Source organism: Tiliqua scincoides, chromosome 1 (assembly GCF_035046505.1).
Source record: "Tiliqua scincoides isolate rTilSci1 chromosome 1, rTilSci1.hap2, whole genome shotgun sequence".
In the NCBI taxonomy this organism is placed as follows: Eukaryota; Metazoa; Chordata; class Lepidosauria; order Squamata; family Scincidae; genus Tiliqua; species Tiliqua scincoides.
The window spans coordinates 48,914,144-48,931,714 of NC_089821.1; the positions used below are offsets into that span (position 1 = coordinate 48,914,144).

A 17,571-nucleotide genomic window follows, 5' to 3' on the forward strand; every position below is an offset into this window, starting at 1 on the left:
GTCAGCATCATCCTCATCGGCTGCTGTCAGTAAACAACTTTGATTCTCACCAAAGAGGTGATGAGGCTGTTGTTATGTGTTTTGGTTGTGGAACCCTTCACCTATGAACCAAATGATCCAAGAAATCCATGTGATGAAACTGAGCATCAGCTGGGCCTTTTTGCTGACGATTTTCCTAGCCCAGCATCCGCTTGACACATCTGATCTGGATATAAAACCAATTACAGTTCATCATAAATGCATTGTGGTAAATATACACTCCTAAAACCCAGATTGTCAAGAAATTATTCATCTGGCCCACCAAACCATGACTTACCGTTATCAACTCTACTACCAACCACTTTAGAAGCAGCTCCACAAAGGCATGCAAAAATGGTCTTCTGATAACTTTTTGTGGTTCACCAGAACAGTGGGGTACAGAATCCTTTGTCTCTAGAATCCTTTGAAATAATACAGACAAACAATTCTGTCTGTCATCACCATCTCGCACTAGCAGCGCAAGCCTCTGCAGGTCTACTCAGAAGTAAACCTAAGTGAACTTAATGGAACTTACTCCCAGGAAAATGTGTATAGGATTGTAACCTAATTTGTCATGCATCCTGAATATAAACCATGATTGAAGTGTTCTCTGCTCAGTAGATCTAAAACTAAAGGAGGACTAGTGGTTTCAAACTTGAGCTTGTTTTTGTGGCAGCAGCTGCAATTCCTGCCTGGACAGATGTAGCCTTCCTATCCAGAACAGCAGCGGACAAGTTTGAAGTCAAAACTATCCACTGGATGCTCTGGTCTGAATTATCATGGAGATAGCCCTAAGTGCACACTCAAGCATTCCTTCATTTAAAAATACTTGACTCACTTGAGAACCCTGGTGAAAGAAGCTCCTGTTCCACCTGTCCCCTTTGTTTTCAACTATCCAGAGTACACTGATTGGAACAACCCTAAAGACTTTTTCTCTGGGAAATAGCGAAGGTACACTACATGACAGACACTGGTCAAAGACAACTCCAATTCTCCCAAAGAACTTTTAAAGAAAGTTGAACCATGTAGTTTCCTATATAGACCAATATTTGCAAACGTGTAAATGTCTCGATCAATTATACCTCAAACAGTATGTAAGACCCTCACTGACAGCCTTTGAGACCTATTTAGATCTCAGCATGTTAATTTCAGCATGCTTAAATTCTGTAATCCTATCTGCCAAGGGCCTTAAACCTATGGCAACCAATTCCTTTGGTCTCTACTTCTGGAAATACTTTCATATTCTGAACTATGGATCTAAGGGAAACTTTAGTTAATAATCACGTTTGGTAAAGATCTGGTTCTCATTTACTATTAACACAAATATTAGTCCAATTAGAAGTTCTTAACTAGAGGTATTTGAAAACAGCAGTAGTGTAGCTAATGATCGTGTAGCCTGGTGCCAAGTTCAAAATGTTGCCCCGGAAGTGATGTCACAACCGGAAGTGACATAATGCCTGGGCTTTTTAAAAAGTGAAAATTGGGAGGAACCCACCTCCTCCCCCCAGCAGCTCACCACCCACTTGCTCTGCTGCTTCCCCCAGTCAGTGGAATAGCTAAGGCTTGTATCTGCTACCTAAGGTCAAAGATTTTGTAGCCCCCCCCCACATGACAAAATCAAATTTAATTAATTAAATAAATAAAAAGTTATTGGTTCCATGTTGAATCATAATAACATCTCATTGGCACTCAGAACAATCAGTCTCACAGGTCAGTTTGGAGTTTTAAGCAAATCCACTTTTTGTTCCACAAGACAGTTGTGTTTTCATTTTCTGGTTAATTGGCCATAACGTTTGATAAAATACAGATATTCAAGTGCAGTTTGTTGCACTGCATTCAGCATTAAATTACCTTTCCAATGATATATAACATGATGGTATTGTCCATAAGATTTTCACAATTTTGGTCACTAGTGTCAAGCTCAGCGTTGCCCCCCTAAAACTTGATGCCCAGTACAACTGCTACCCCCTGCACCCCCTTAGCTATGCCACTGGAAAACAGTGTTATTTATTTTACTCAGAATTAAACCCATTGTTCTCAGTAAGGCTATAATCCTATTATACTCACCAGAAACAGACATGTCGATTCTTAATACATGGTACATGATTCTAGTGAAGCTCCACTTGATCTATCTGAGCCTGCAGTTCTGCTGCCAGGGTGATACCTGACTGGGGCCTTTCTCTGCCTGTTCAGCTGAGTGCTCAGCTGCTTAACAGTTGGGGGGAGGCAGTTGCTGATATTTTTGTCGGAAGCTCATTTCTTCTCAACATAAAGTTGATCCTAGAGCCAAGAACAAGACAACCTTGGCTAAGATTTGCTGAAGAGACAGAACGACAGAAAGAGCTGGATAAGATCAAAGAAGTGATGATTGTGCATAGATCACACAACAGGTGTCACGAGTTAGAAAACAAATGTAGTGACAACAAATATAGTGATATACGTGACAATATACGTTACTTTTTAACCAGACGGTAGTTTTGCTGACATATTCTGAGTGATTATATGCCTCTATCTCACCTCCTCTACCTTTTAGACCACTTCACCCAATTTTTTAGCATGCCACCTTAGCCTTGAAAAATAGTCCCTTTTTTGTGATTCAGTGAATATCTGTAGATTTGACAGATCTTTTTTTAAATTTGTGACTTTTACAGTACCTTTGCCTTAATTTCAGCATGTTAGAGGCTGCAATCCAATCCACACTTACCTGGGAGTAAGCCCCATTGACTACAATGGGATTTACTTATGAGTAGATATGGATAGGATTGGGGTCTAAGTCTTTCTGTAGTTTTTCTTACCTTCTTGTACTGTATGGGTTTCGTGGTTAAATAAAATTCATATTAAAAAAAAAAGATGGACGGATAATGGTACAACAGGATGAACTTGGGGCTGTTCTAAACAGTTGTGGAAACAATGCCACAAACATATTTTGGAGATTATATTATAATATGCAAGTGACTTTTCATGACAACATTGACCTGTCCCAAGCTCATCAAATGGTTGGGGGGGGGGGAGAGGAAGATGTATTCATGCTACTGGTTGCCTCATCTTTCAAAATATGACAGGATGTATATCATCTTTTGCAGGAGTCATATAGCAGGGATGGCTGCATAGCCTCCATACTCAGAGCAGGGAGTTATGCCCTTACAGACAGAGGAGGTATTGCGTGACACAAACACTGCCACAAAGGGTACCAGTGATACTTTGTTAACTACTGTTCATACTATACAGCAATTGCAACAAATATGTATGTATTATGCATGTATCTGGGAGAAACAGATTATGCATGTATCTGGGAAATCACAACAAATTATGCTTGTATGGGAAATCATAACAGCTATGCATGCATTATCTGGGAGAAACCACTCATTTATCCAGGAACAGTATATAATGCTGCACTCTGGGTGCTAGGGAAATCATTAATCCTGCAACAAAAGCATCACTATGTGTGGACCATATGAAAAACATAAGAATATGCATGCATTTATTGTGCATGCAGTTCCATTGTGCATAAAGGTTCTAGGGGATCTAGTGGATTGAGTCTGCCTGCCCTTCCTTGCATTTGCTATGCTGAAGGATGGCCAAACAGTATGGGGTGTACACTGTGCTTTATGGTTTGTGTGGAATCTAGCATGCCAAATGAGGCTGTGATTGCCACTCTCTGACTGTGCTCTGATGATCACCATAGCATGCCTTTATGCTTCATGTTTGTACAAGCACCATGTACATGGATGGGGCAATATAAATAATAAATCATCACAATAAATAAATAAGTGTCTGTTGTGCAATGAATATCTCTTACACTTTGACAAAAGGCAATCATAGCTCTTTGACAAAAGGCAACCTATGAAATCATAGTTTTCATAGCTCTTCTAAAATCCACTAAATGAAATCACAGCAGAAGCCTGCAACACCATCAATATATGTCAAATATCTTATGGGTCCCCCTGTAGCTTTTCATCTGTCAGGATCTTGACATCTTCTTGCTATTATTGGATGGACAGCTTGGTAATAGTATAACAGTATTGGTTTTTGTGATAGTATTTTATTACAGGAAAAAACATGAATTTTGTTTTCTGGAAATCTAGTTATTACAATAATAGACATGATGGGTAATCTACAAATCTGCTGAGTCATGTGTGCAGAACAGAATGCTTTTCTGTCTGTGGGAGAACTTATGATAACTGATCATATTTGAATACATTCATGATATGCCAACAAGGCTGTATAGGGGAAAAACAAAACAACCCTGCTTATGGACTGCTAACAATCCCACACACATTTCCGGTGATTTCTGAATCTTTCTTCTTTCTTTCTCAGCAGGCAAGCTAAAGTAGTTCAGAACAAAAGAGAAAATTATTCCAATCTTATATAATTATAAAAACCAATCAAAAGTACAAGGTATCAAGTTGTTGCTGAAATTATTCCTACATGTTTCAGGATTCTTAAATCTGTCCAGGAGGACTAGGAACCTGTTATTTTGTAAGATGAGAGGCAGGCTTTCTGTGACATCGGTGTGAGCATCACGCTTTCTAAACTCTCCGATTATTGTAGCAACTCTTAGGGCCTCATGGCACTTGCTGTGCTGCTAAATACATTGTTAGGATGGAAGTGCATTGATTGCCGCATCCTTGTAATGTATGTTACTAAACCTGCAATCCGGTATACTTACTTAAGAGTAAGTCCAATTGAACACATGGTATTCACTTTTGAGTAAACAGGAAGAGGATTTTGCTCTATGTTTCTCATCTGTTGGTGTCACTAAAGCCAGTTCCTCTGACTCTGAAGTGAGGATTCTGTTTAACATGATTTGCTGATAGCAATGCCTATTTGCGCCATCATTATACAGTACAAGGGAAAGAATGTTCCAGCTCGCCTTGTCGCTAGCCGTGTAAGGATCAATGCTGCTAAACTGGGGTGCCCGAAGACTCACATCAGGCAACCTGTATTTTTATTCTTTTGTGTATTTGTACAGGAAGATGAGCTGAATTTGAAAAAAACAGCATAAACTAAGACAGGGGTTTTCAAGCTTTTAGACCCCAGGGCTTCATCATATATCTTAACATGGTGTCAAGGGTTGGATGCGGCCTGTGGGCCGGAGTTTGAAGACCCCTGAACTAAGACAAAAGAAAAAAAGTGTAAGTGTGTGTGTGTGTGTGTGTGTGTGTGTGTGTGTGTGTGAGAGAGAGAGAGAGAGAGAGAGAGAGAGAGAGAGAGGTGGCAATCCTAAATGGCAGTGTCACTATAGCATTATGCCGGCAGTGCACAAATGTGACCTCACTAGTGCAGGAAGAGAGATAAGTTGTTGTTGTTTAACAGTATTTATATACCGCTTTTCAATGGAAAGTTCACAAAGCAGTTTACAGAGAAAATCAAACAAACAACTAATGGCTGCCTGTCCCAAAAGGGCTCACAATCTAAAAGGATGCAAAAGAACACCAGCAGACAGCCACTAGAAAAGACAGTGCTGAGGTGAGGAGGGCCAGTTACTCTCCCCCTACTAAATAAATGAAGAGCACCCACTTTAAAAGTGCCTCTTACCCAGTTAGCAGGGGTTTGAAATGGTTAGTGTCAGTCAGGCACTTTGAACCTGGAATGGTCTCAGGATTTTCCAAGCCTAGGATAATGGCAAAGCCATTTGTCTGTACCAGCTTATATTCGCTGGAATTAGTAATATTCCCTCCCATCTTTTAGATGAGCAAAGCTTATTTCCTTTGACCCGAAAAGGAAGATAAATAATATATTATGCTGCCTGTTCTGCTGGCTGTTTTTCCATCTTGCGCTGCACAAGCAGCTCCATTTTCTTGTGGCGGAATTGTGCCAAAAATAGAGCTGCTTTTTAGGTTTCATTGCACAGGAGGGGCTTTTGGGCAGCAGTGCTACGCCTGGGAAAGCCAAGTGAAATGTTTGGGATGCCTGCCTGGGCTACCAGTATATCCTCTGAGTTAACTTGAGTTCTCTGGCTTTGAATTAGTGCATTTGTTTAACCTTGCAGCATAATGAGCTGCCAGGGGGATTGCTCCACTTCGCACACAGCAGCCTTTCTTTACTTTGCAGCCATTTGCTCTCAGTAATTTCTCTGCGGTTGCAAAGAATATGGGTAATCTTAGCAAATCCTAAGCAAATGCTTTATTAAAGGTAGGTTTTTCCAGCTCCAGCCTCCTCTGTGGTTTATAATGCATGTTTGCATGGGGACTTTCAATATATACTGTATGATTAATTTTTAACTCTGGGTTTGGGAACTTCTTTAGTGCCCCTTTTTCATTATTGTAGATGGGGCTAACACTGACTTTTTACAACAAAGCTGACCTTGTTCCTTCGTCTTTTGGCAGCAGACTGACATGCCAAAGTTAGTGGACCAAAAATTCCCAATCGCTTGTCTCTAAGAGAGGAGCAGCATCACCTGCTAAATTTCTGCATAGCAGGCTGCTCTTAAAGGCACAGTAGCAAGTCCACTAAGAAAGGAGGCAACTCTGGCTTCCAGGCTGTGGTTTGTGAGGAGATATCAACAGATGAAAAACCAGTTTATGTCATCATTAGCAGATGGCTGTTTTGTGACTGCAACAAACACTTTAGCGTGCAATGCGCTATGCAGAAGTAGTATGGTCTTTAGGCCAGGATTTCAAGAAAAGGACTTGGTAAAGAAGTTGAAATGATGGAGGGAATGGGAAAAAGCAAGTAGACTGCAAAGATCAGTAATGGTGCAAATGGGCACATTTCTTTTTAATGCCAGCAGTCACTGTGCAACAGTGTGTGTAATTAATGCTTGTTGTGTTCAGGAATGAAATGTTAAAGCAATAGTGTTTTGTTTTTTTAAAAAACACAGGTCTAATCAGTTAAAGCAAAAAACAAAAACAGGCTTCTGGCATTATCTAGTACTATGGAAACCACTAGGGGAGATAAGATCTTCCTTCTCCCCTGCTAACGGCAAAAGAAATGATTATTTTAGAGACAATTAATAGGATCTTAATGAGCCTTGCTGCGAGTATACTGTTCACTTCACACTTGACAGCAGCTTTGAGGATCAGAGTCCAGAATGTGTCTACTCCTTACCATGTTTGTGTGTGTCTGTGTCTGTGTGTGTGTAAATCCTGAAAAAAAAATCATAATATTTCCTCATTGTTAAAATTACCACAGAATTAATTTTTGCCTCTGGGAAGAGACAGATGGCAGTTTGATGGCCTTATTTTTCCTTTCTTTCCTTTCATAACGATTAATGTGTTATACTGACTGACGCAGTCTTTTATACTCCTGTCATACACTTTCTGTAACTGAAGCAGTAATCAGGGAAAATAGAAGCACACTTCGTTGAATTTAATCTGTTTAAAGGCATTAGTTTCCAGCAATATCAGGTGATCCTGCCAAGAACTGAGCTTTGTAGTCTGAGGTTAGCAGACATCTTTCTATTGAGTTTTTTGGAGCTGGGGTAGATTGATTGAATGGCTCACTCAAGAGACATCAACATGATATTGGGGTACTAGCATAGGAAATCAGATCTAGGTCAATGTGGATATCACTCCAAACTTTGCTGCTGCCACTCCCTGGTTCCTTGGAAGTCCTGTCTCCATAAATGTCAGAAAGAGATTCTCAGCACTGTCAGAAGTATGTTCTCCTCCTGCTCAGCCTAATGAAAAACTGTCCTTTCTAATGACCAGAGTGGATTTTAGGGTTGAAAGGTTTAGCACACACTACTGAAAGTGAGTTTGATTTTATACACTATAAGAAACATAAAAAAAAAAAGTGAAATGTTTTTCATGTGGACTTCAGAGCATCAGATCACAAGAATTGTGGAATTGGTAAAAGTCAAGAAAGACTTGTATGATCATGAGGAGAAGGCTCAGAACACAACCGGACTTACGTCTAAGTAGACATGCATAGGATTGTGCCCTAAGGCAGCAATCCTAGCCACACTTTCCTGGAATTATGCCCTATTGTGTATTGCCTTATAGGGCAATATTGAGTATTCCCTATAATGGGACTTACTTCTGAGTAGACATGCATAGTAGGATTGGGCTCTAACAGACCAATCCTACCCCCCCCCCCATGCAGTAGCACCAAAATTGCTACTGGATAAGGGAAAAACTATTAACCCATGGGTAACCCTCCAAGGCATGAAGGGGGTCTACTTGAAACCACTAGTGCAGATCCTTACAGTGGCATAGCTCCATAGAGCTGCATAGAACCACATAGCAGCATAGTGTTCGGGTCTCCCCTGGAGGGGCAGCATATTCTTCTGCCTGCTGCCCCCAGCAATTTGGCCCATGGAGCCTTTGGCCACTGGCTGCTGGAGTGGTGGGCAGTAGGACCATCTCCGCAGCAGTTAGTCACTTGGAACTATGCCACCCACTTCCAAGAAAGCGGGCAGAATAGCTCTGAGGCCTGCGATCACCCCAAGACTGGCTGCGGCTTGCTCCTTTGCCACAGCCAGTCTCAGCGCAGTTGCCTTCAGAATGATGCCGCCCACTTCAACAGAAACAGCACTCAGTGCCACCAAAATTCTGCTGCAGAATGCATGTTCCAATGCCACCTGGCCCCATTAGGATTGGGCTGTAATATTCTTCCAACAAGCATTCAGAATGAAGTGCAACATTATAAACCTGGGGTGTCAAACTCATTTCATACCAAGGGCTGAATGACATTCGTGATGCCTGCTGAGGGCCAGAAGTGATGTTGTTAGGCAGGAAGTGATGTCATTAAACAACTTCATAACCAAAAATAAGCACTTTTTCTCACTTAGGAATTCATTAACTACACATGACAGAAGAGAAAACATGCAAATCTTTATCATATTTCAAGATATGGGAGAGCCCAATTTTCTTGGGGGCTGCCCCTTTAGCAGTAACACCTCAGCACTGCTCAGCAGCTGAGAGCCTGAGGGCCGGATAAAAAGTTTCAGCAGACCACATCCAGCCCCTGGGCCTTATGTTTGACATCCCTATTATAAACTATCTCAAGGGCATGAACAGAAAATCAGATGACAAAATGAATACAGCAAACTGAGAGCTTCCCTATCAAGGAATTTTCATGGCTACTTAATACATTGTCATCTTTTTTCAGCGGTCAGCCTCGTTAAACGTGGTGGGCTTGTCGAATGCTTTAGAAATGGAGTTGACTTCCTCAAGGACATCCAGGTCAGCTGATCCACAGGCACAAGATGTCTCCAGTGTAGCATCTGACCAGTTCCAGGGTATGCCAAATACCTGTGATGTACAACCAGAAGTGGTGCCTAGTTACAGACTTGTTTTGGACAGAACTCCACGTGACCTGAGCTCTGACAATATCGACCATTTAGCAACAGGTGGCCTGCCCCTGATGAGCACAGTATGCAAGGTAAGAATTCTTGATATGCGGCTAGACTATTTCATGGGCAGCAAATGTCATTTGAACAGTCATTATTTAGCAGCATACATCCAGCATATCTCTGGAACATCTCCACTGAAATGAGACTGTGTGCATTTGTGTGAGACAGGGTTCCTTCAAATTCCCATTCTTGCTCTTATGCAAGTCCCATGCTCTAACTGAACAGGCATCCCAGTCCTAATGAAATTCCCCTGGGCTGACTTAGTGGAACCAGCACAGCTTGCACGGTATCCTGTGGGGAAATTTTGCAGGCTGGAGGTCTCTTTGAGGTGAGGGGACACTTGTCCTATTGCCCCAGGGAAAGCCACAAAGTCTACTCAAACCTGCTCCTGCTAAATTGCAGGTGCAACTACAAGTGAATCTGTGTTGGCAGATCTTGCTCAGGAAAGAGAATAGGATGCAGTGCATGCAAGTGCTGCCCATCCCGCCCCTTCGCAGGCCCAATCTGTTCTGCCACTCCCCATCCTCCCCTCGCCCCATTATGCCCCCTCAATGCCCTCCCTCCACCCCTCCGCTGCCCACTGCAGAGCTTACCTAATCCAGTACATGTCAAGACCTGCACTGGTGCTGGCAGGATGGCACAGGCCTTCCCACCAGTGCTGCTATTTCTGCGCTGTTGCAAAGTGCTTTACATCACATTTGCGACAGCGTGCACTGGTGGAGCAGCTGCTCTGCCAGCATAAGGTGAGTATATGATTGTGCTGTAAAGCTTCAACTAAAGCTCTGAGCTTTAATTAAAAGTCCCATACTTTTCTACAAGGCACATTATTGAGCCCTGTGCAATTGAAAGTCCTGGCACTGTGCTTATAGTAGCCAGTTTTGAAGTTACTCATACTGACCTAGCTTCTTTTTACAGCCATAGAAGTCCCACGCTTTATGCAGAACTTTCCTGTATGGAAAGGCTACTCTTTGCTTATGATGGAAGCTTGTGATGTGATGGAAACCCATGTGTATATGACACAGCTAGCCTGTACAAAAACTCTGGCCTGTATCCACAGTGCTGTGCAAAATAGCCAGAGTTGCTGAACTTGTGTTTTTTGAACAGCATCTCCTCATTACATCAGCAAACCTCTTGTGAAATGGTGCCTGTGTGCCTGTTTCAAAAGTGGTTTGCAGTGAAGCATTTGGGTTTGTGGCTCAAGGGTCCTGTTAAGGGCGCCTAGAGCAGTTCTTTAGAACCCAGTCTCTGCTGTATATCCGACACTAAGTATGGCTCTGAAGCCAGGCAACAATAACCAGAAATCTCATTCTATTCTTTTGTTGTTATGCTGGTTTTGCTGAGGCTGACGTTCAAAACCAGTTTTTCCATGGCATGTGTTTTGTTTTACTTTGTTTTGCAAGTTGGAAAGTGAAGAGTTCAGACCTGTGAGTTACCCTCTTGGAATCGACTCTGCCGTGGCTGAACCAAAAGACATGAATGAATTCGCTCTTCCTATGCAAAATATTTTGGAAGAGCCTATTAACCTTTCGGTGAAGAAAACTCAGCCTTGTGTCTCCCCTCCCATACTTATCAGCAATACCTCCTACATACAATCAGCCAATCCAAAACATGTCGAAGGTACCAGATTTTTCTTTATCCCCCTCTTTTAAAGAAAATAATCAACATCAAAAGGGCCAAACTCCACGTTACTTTAAGCACCTCATTGATTTTTACTCAATAAAGACCAGCTGTATCCGGGCCTCTGTGAATTGAGACTGTGGCATAGGGGGAGACTTTTATAACCCTCTACTCTTGCCACTATTCCTATCTGGATTCCCCCTCCCCCATCCCTTGACAGCTTCTGTTTGCTCAAGACTGAAAACTTTCATTGGCACATATGGAAGATCCCCCCCCCCTCCGGCAAATAGTAGTTATTTAGATTGGGGCAGCGGCAAGGGGTGCAGGTTACCTAAGAAAAGCACTACTATCTCAGGCCATATGCCTGTCTAATTCAGCATCCTGTTTCCCACAGGAAACAGGATGCCTCTGGGAAGTCCATAAACAGGAGAGAAGGTCTATTTTTTCCCCAGTCCCTGCAACTGGTATTCAGAGGCAAACTGAATGTTGCGGTTGAACTGGAGGCAACAAGTTTAATTGCCACTCTCCCATGCCATGCTCTCAATGTACAGAGGAGGGATCCAGCTGCTATTTACTGAATAAAAAACAAGCCGGCTCATCCCAATCATGTGCTCTTGTTTGACGTGAACAGTCTGGGTTGCATATTGTAGTTATTTCAGGATCACTCCTGATATCATCCAGTTTCTGACATCTGACCAAAATCAGCTCTGATTTCCTTAGTTATTCTGTGCCAATTCTTGATGTAAATGCTCACAATAAACATGGTGCAAGTCCCTGCCTTATAATGGAGTGGAAAAGCAGGGTTGGAGTGATTGCATAGGCCCAAGTAGACAGCAACCTAGACCCTGGTCCACACAAAGTGTAAATGTGAAAAGTACTGGGGGATGAGAGTTTGTCAGCCCCACTCCTTGGGCTGCCACACTCTATGGCTCCACTTCTTGCTTAGTATGGTTACAGTGTTTGTCAGAAGAGGCAACTACTCTCCCCAGGGAGAGATCCTCCCCTTGATTAGGGACACTGGGACACCCTAATCATTTTTTATTTTTTATTTTTTTTTTGCAAGTTTGATGGGAAAAATTCCTTCATTGGGGAAAAAAATGGAACTTAAAAGTGCTTAGGTTGGACAGGATTTTTCAACTTGTTCAAAGCCTGTTTGCTTTGTTGATGTTGAGTCAGGTTCAAAACGTACAAATGAGAGTAGCGTATATTTTTCCAAAGGTAAAATGGGGGAGGTGAATTATGGATTCTTAGATTTAGCAAACTCCAGATACACAAAACTTTTGCATGTTTCCTTGTAAAATCTTACTCCATTTTACAACTGCTTATAGTAATGTAACAGAAAATACTGAGAAGAGCACAAATTCTAAAACATGACTGTCCCTTTCTCAGGGTATGGTCACATATATTTTTTATTATTATTATTATTATTATTATTATTATTATTATTATTATTATTATTATTATTATTATTTTCATTTTCTTCTCTTGCAGACTGCCATAACTGGGAAGAGGAGGATTTAGAAATGGAAATTAAAAATAATCAGAACAAAAGGTAATCAGAACTTATGAAACACGCACATTTAAGGCACTACACCAGGGAAAGTATCCCAATTTTCTCTCCCCCTCCCCAAAAGGCAAAATAAGTGACCTTGCTAATTGGGTAAGAGGCACTTTTTCAAGTGGGTGCTCCTCTTTTTAGCAGGGGGAGAGTAACTGGCCCACCTCACCCCAGCACTGTCTGTTCTAGTGGCTGTCTGCTGGTATTCATTTGCATCTTTTTTGATTGTGAGCCCTTTTGGGACAGGGAGCCATTTAGTTATTTGATTTTTCTCTGTAAACCACTTTGTGAACTTTTAGTTGAAAAGCGGTATATAAATACTGTTGATTGATTGTTGATTGACCCTTATTTTTGCATTAATTCAGATAAATTGAAGGAAATCTAGGTGAGAAATTATCTAAAACAAATTATTTGTAATAGCTATAAAATTTATCTTAGACTACAATCCCAAACACTGTTGGTAGTCTGTAGGACTTCAGCCTTCCCCCCCCCATTCGAATATGTATGTGATGCTAATTTAATACTGCATATTATAAATTGTACTGCCTAGCTGTTTCTCCATCTCATTTTTAGGGTGCAATCCTGTCTTGCCCTTGCGCCGGCCCAGGAGGGTCGCAAATGTGCCATAAGGCACATTTGCGCCTCCTGTGATTTGGCTGGGCCAGTGCACAGAGTTTGAATCCAGCCTCCGCGCCAAAGGAGGGAGCGAGCCTTGCATTGGCTGAGCTTGGCCAACGCAAGGCTCTGTGGAGGGAGGGGAGGAGGTGGGAGGGAGGTGTTCTGGGATGGGGGAGGGCTTTCGGAGAGAGGTCCCCGGGGCCGGTGGGGAGTGGGAGATGGGGCTAGGATCCGGTTGTTATGCCAGATCCTAGCCCTTTCCCCCGAATAGCATGGAGTGGCTTCAAGTCACTCCACTCTCAAACTTGTGCCACCTCAGGAGGTGGCACAAGTCTGAGGAGACTCCTGGGGCTGCAGTGGCTTAGCCGGGGATAAGGGGAAGAGTTTAGCTGTGCTGGCGGATCAGGCCCAGGAGAAGGGTTAGGATCTGCCCACGCAGCTCCATCTCCTCCCTGTTTCATCCACCCGTCCCTCCCAGCAGCTGCAAAGTGTTTTATGCCAGAGGAACACGTTCCGCTGCCACAATGCACCCATAAGATTGGGCTGTAGGGCCATGTACCAATTGTGATCAAATGCATACTGACTGAGTGAAGGACACTGAGCAAATTAGGGCACAATCCTAACCAACTTCCCAGCACTGGCATAGCTGTGCCAGTGGGGCATGTGCTGCATCCTGCAGTTGGGGGGGCAGTCACAGAGGCCTCCTCAGGGTAAGGCAATGTTTGTTCCCTTACCTCAGAGTTGCATTGTGCTTATGTGACTGCTGGAAAGTTGGTTAGGATTGTGGCCTTATTCACCAAGAGGGAGATGGTAATAGGGCCTTGTGTGTTTTGTTTCTTTCACTACAAATTACCTAGGTGGGCTGGGGTCATGATTGGAATTGGAACTGTGACAGAAGCAAAACCCTAATTTCTCCAACCATGACTTTATCCTATTGTGCACAACTCCACCACACGATATATAAACACACTGCAAAATACACACTGTGTTATGCATTCCACATAACACCTAGTTTAACCCTGAGGTTTGACAAAGAGGTTTCCATCACATAGACAATGCTCCTGACCATTTCACCAGTTCTCTGATGAGAAACTAAGGGACCAATAAGAGGTTACCTAAAATATGTCATTAAAAAATGTGCTCAAACAACAAAGCAACTGTGCTAGAAGGGGTGGAATCTGGATTGCACTAAAGGGCCTCTCTCTCTGTTTGTGAGTGTGTGTGTGGTTACCCTTTCTCTCATGCAGTTTTCCCCACTGTAAATCGCCTTCAGGAACTAAGGAACAATAGGACTTGTAGTTCTTGAGAAAACATGACACATACACACATAATCTCTCTCTCTCTCTCTCTCTCTCTCTCTGTTCTGCATAAAGATTGAGAGCCTAACCCTGAGCTCTTTAGTGCCAGCAGTACGAGTATACCGCTGGTGCTGGGTGTTGCAAATGTGCCATAAGGCACTTTGTGGCATCTGGAGAAGAGGGGCTGATGGCACAGGGCCAGTACCACTTAGCACTGAGCCTCAGCTTCACTCAGTGGGCCAGCTGGCGCTCCAGCAGCACTGGTCGGCAGTAATAGTATCGAGGCAGGGAGTGGATAGAATGGAGGAGATGGGGTGGGGGAGGACTGTGGGTGTGACCGGTGGACCTCTGCTCTTTAAATCACCTCTGGAAAAAATGGGAAAATGATATGGAGGAAAGTCTAACAATGCCCCCTTTCCCACATGCCATAGCTACTCGGGGGAAGTATGGAAAATTTAGGGGTGTTGCCTTAATTAAAGGCACCAAAACTGTCAAATTATATGGTGGCAATAAAGGTGGAAATGATCTTTGACAATCAATCCAATATGTATTTACCATTATGTTAGAACCTGTGCCAAAGATATGAAGATCCCTTATGTGAGACTAGAACGATTGAAAATATGCACATCAGAATCTGGAGAGCTTCCAGTATTCAAACTACAGCCACAGAAGAGTGGACGTGATGGGACATTCCTGCTGATAATTGAATGTGGTACCCAGTCTTCAAGCATGGCTATTAAGGTAATCCTGACTTGACTTGTTGGATTGGTGCTGCTTGTCTTCTTCGCATCTGGGGTTGATGTTTATATTTGCAATAACTGATGACTTTCATTAGTGCATTTAACTTTTGGCACTGGTAATCTTCTTGAGTGTGCAAAGTGTGTCACATGTAAAAATATTTGCTATTAAAAAGAAACCTAGCCAAAATGACTCTAAGAATGAGCAAGTGCAAATCAAGTATTGTGGATGTTTCAGATTTGAATTGTGGTAACAACACTGGTTTGAATTGAGCACAGTCCACTTCTGTTGCCTGCGTTGCTGGGCTTTAAAAGGAAAGTCATTGTGCATTCATATTGTGGTGCTCATTTCTTGCTGTGGATTCTCACTAGAAAGATCATTTTTAAGTTTCTGTTCCAATGCATCTGGCACAAGGAGGTGGGGCTTTATATTCCGAAGGACACACTAACCTTCAAGCTGCAAATCTCAGCTTCACTAATTAGTTCATTAATAATCTATTGATTAAGCCAATTAAAAATTCAGTCATATTGTTTAATGACAGTAACAGAGGACAGTGCAAGTATATTTGCATCTCAGAACCCCCAATACCATGCAAATTGAAGTGAATAATCATGTTTAATATGCTAAGCTTTACAGAGATGTTTTCAGGTAGGACATGATGGCTGTGAATGCCCTGACATTGCTTTCCTTGGCATTGATTCCAGCGGGCACTAAAGCATTTTTCACTGCATTTAAGCATCTGCAATATTTTGGGTGCTGCATGTGAAAGTAACAGGTTTCTTTAATTTAGGTTTTGCTTTTCTTCCAAGGTCAATCAAGGAAATCCACCTGAAAGACTCAAGCTGAACAACCCAGCGGACAGGAGAATTCCCGCAAGCCGACCAACTGAGCAAGTGTCACTTCCTTCTATAGACAATCGGCTCAGTAACATGAAAAAATCTGTGCTTACCCCAAAAGATAACCCCATTGAGAATGAGGACTTCTGTGCTGTTTGCCTGAATGGAGGAGAACTATTGTGCTGTGATTACTGCCCAAAGGTGTTTCATCTCTCATGCCATGTTCCTGCCTTGCTCAGCTTTCCTATGTGAGTATATATAGACTAGGATGAACACCTGTTATTTTTGGCACATGTATAAATGTTTGGAACATTCAGGATCCACTTCTCTGCTTTAGACAGTGTACTTTGTACCATTCACTCATCCATGTGTGCAGTGACTCCTCCTAGATGAGCCTATTGAAACTGTCCTGCTGCCGGTGCACATATGGTAATCAACAGGGCAGCCTTATAGTCTGTTCACAAACAGCAAGTCTTATAGCCTGGAAGCCAACAGGGCGGCCTTATAGCCTGGAAGCAAAGAGCAAGCAACTGGTAGCTACCTAGAAACTACCATAGGGTTAAAGTAGTGTGCTAGTGATCACTAGACCACACTAATTGCTTCCTCCTTTTCAGAGGGGCCTTCATTAAAGCAGAAGCAAGAGAATGATCTTGGGAACTGGGAAATGGCAAGGACAAGAAAGGGTTGGGTATACCCATTTCACCAATATATACAAAAATTGGTATAGTGGCTGAAGCTACTGAGGACCAGATGGCTTCTCAGCCAGTCTTTCTGCCTGCTGTGACATGTGGAATTGCAATGTTCCTTCCAAGCAGACTTGGCATGTTTTGGGGACACAATAGCCTCACCCTTTCCTGTTACCCTTCCTTTGTTTCCTGTGGTCTGTTGAATCTGGATAAATACTTTTGAAGGAAGGGAGGAAGAGGGGCAGAGCAATAGTACAAACCATTTTCTGCATTCTTGGTTATTGCATAGTTTTCCTGCTTTTTTCATTATACATTTTTTTCCCTAGTTAATGTGTGACCATATAACCATAGGGAAACTATGGGTGGGCCAGAGAAGGGTGATGACATTGTGGGAACAGTCTGTAAATAGTACATGAACAACGCATGATAATTCAGTACTAAAGACCTCATCTGGAAGTATCCTGAGATTCATCTGTCTGAGTAAGATGGATGCCTACACTCAAACAGACCTTAATTGTCACATTAAGGGTGTAATCCTAACCCCTTATGTCACTGCTTTCCAGGGCAATGCAGTTCTGAGATAAGGGAACAAACATTCCCTTACTTTGAGGAGGCCTCCGTGAGTGACACCCAACTGCAGGATGCAGCACATGTCCCATTGGTACCGCGATGCCAGTGCTGGAAAGCACTGACATAAGGGGTTAGGACTGTGCCCTAAGATAACTAGTGCTGTTGGCCAAATAAGTACAAATACATCATCTATGTATTAACAGTTCTTATAGTAATTTGTTTCTGAAGATGTTGAACAAATCAGGAGGCATTATTAGGTTCTTATGCATCCCATGTCTGACTTCTTAATGCATACTAGGTATGGGGTACATGAGAAGCTAATATAGGAGGAGCT

General features: G+C 42.5%; 1 protein-coding gene across 1 annotated transcript in view; it reads left to right on the forward strand.

Annotated features, from left to right (window-relative positions):
- The window catches only part of TRIM66 (tripartite motif containing 66), a 61,237-nt gene that overhangs the window by 37,991 nt on the left and 5,675 nt on the right, over nucleotides 1-17,571 (forward strand). The window contains exons 11-15 of the mRNA XM_066619320.1: nucleotides 9,073-9,345; nucleotides 10,717-10,933; nucleotides 12,425-12,485; nucleotides 14,974-15,148; nucleotides 15,955-16,229. Coding sequence (XP_066475417.1) covers nucleotides 9,073-9,345; nucleotides 10,717-10,933; nucleotides 12,425-12,485; nucleotides 14,974-15,148; nucleotides 15,955-16,229 — 1,001 coding nt within the window. The remainder of the gene's footprint in view (nucleotides 1-9,072; nucleotides 9,346-10,716; nucleotides 10,934-12,424; nucleotides 12,486-14,973; nucleotides 15,149-15,954; nucleotides 16,230-17,571) is intronic.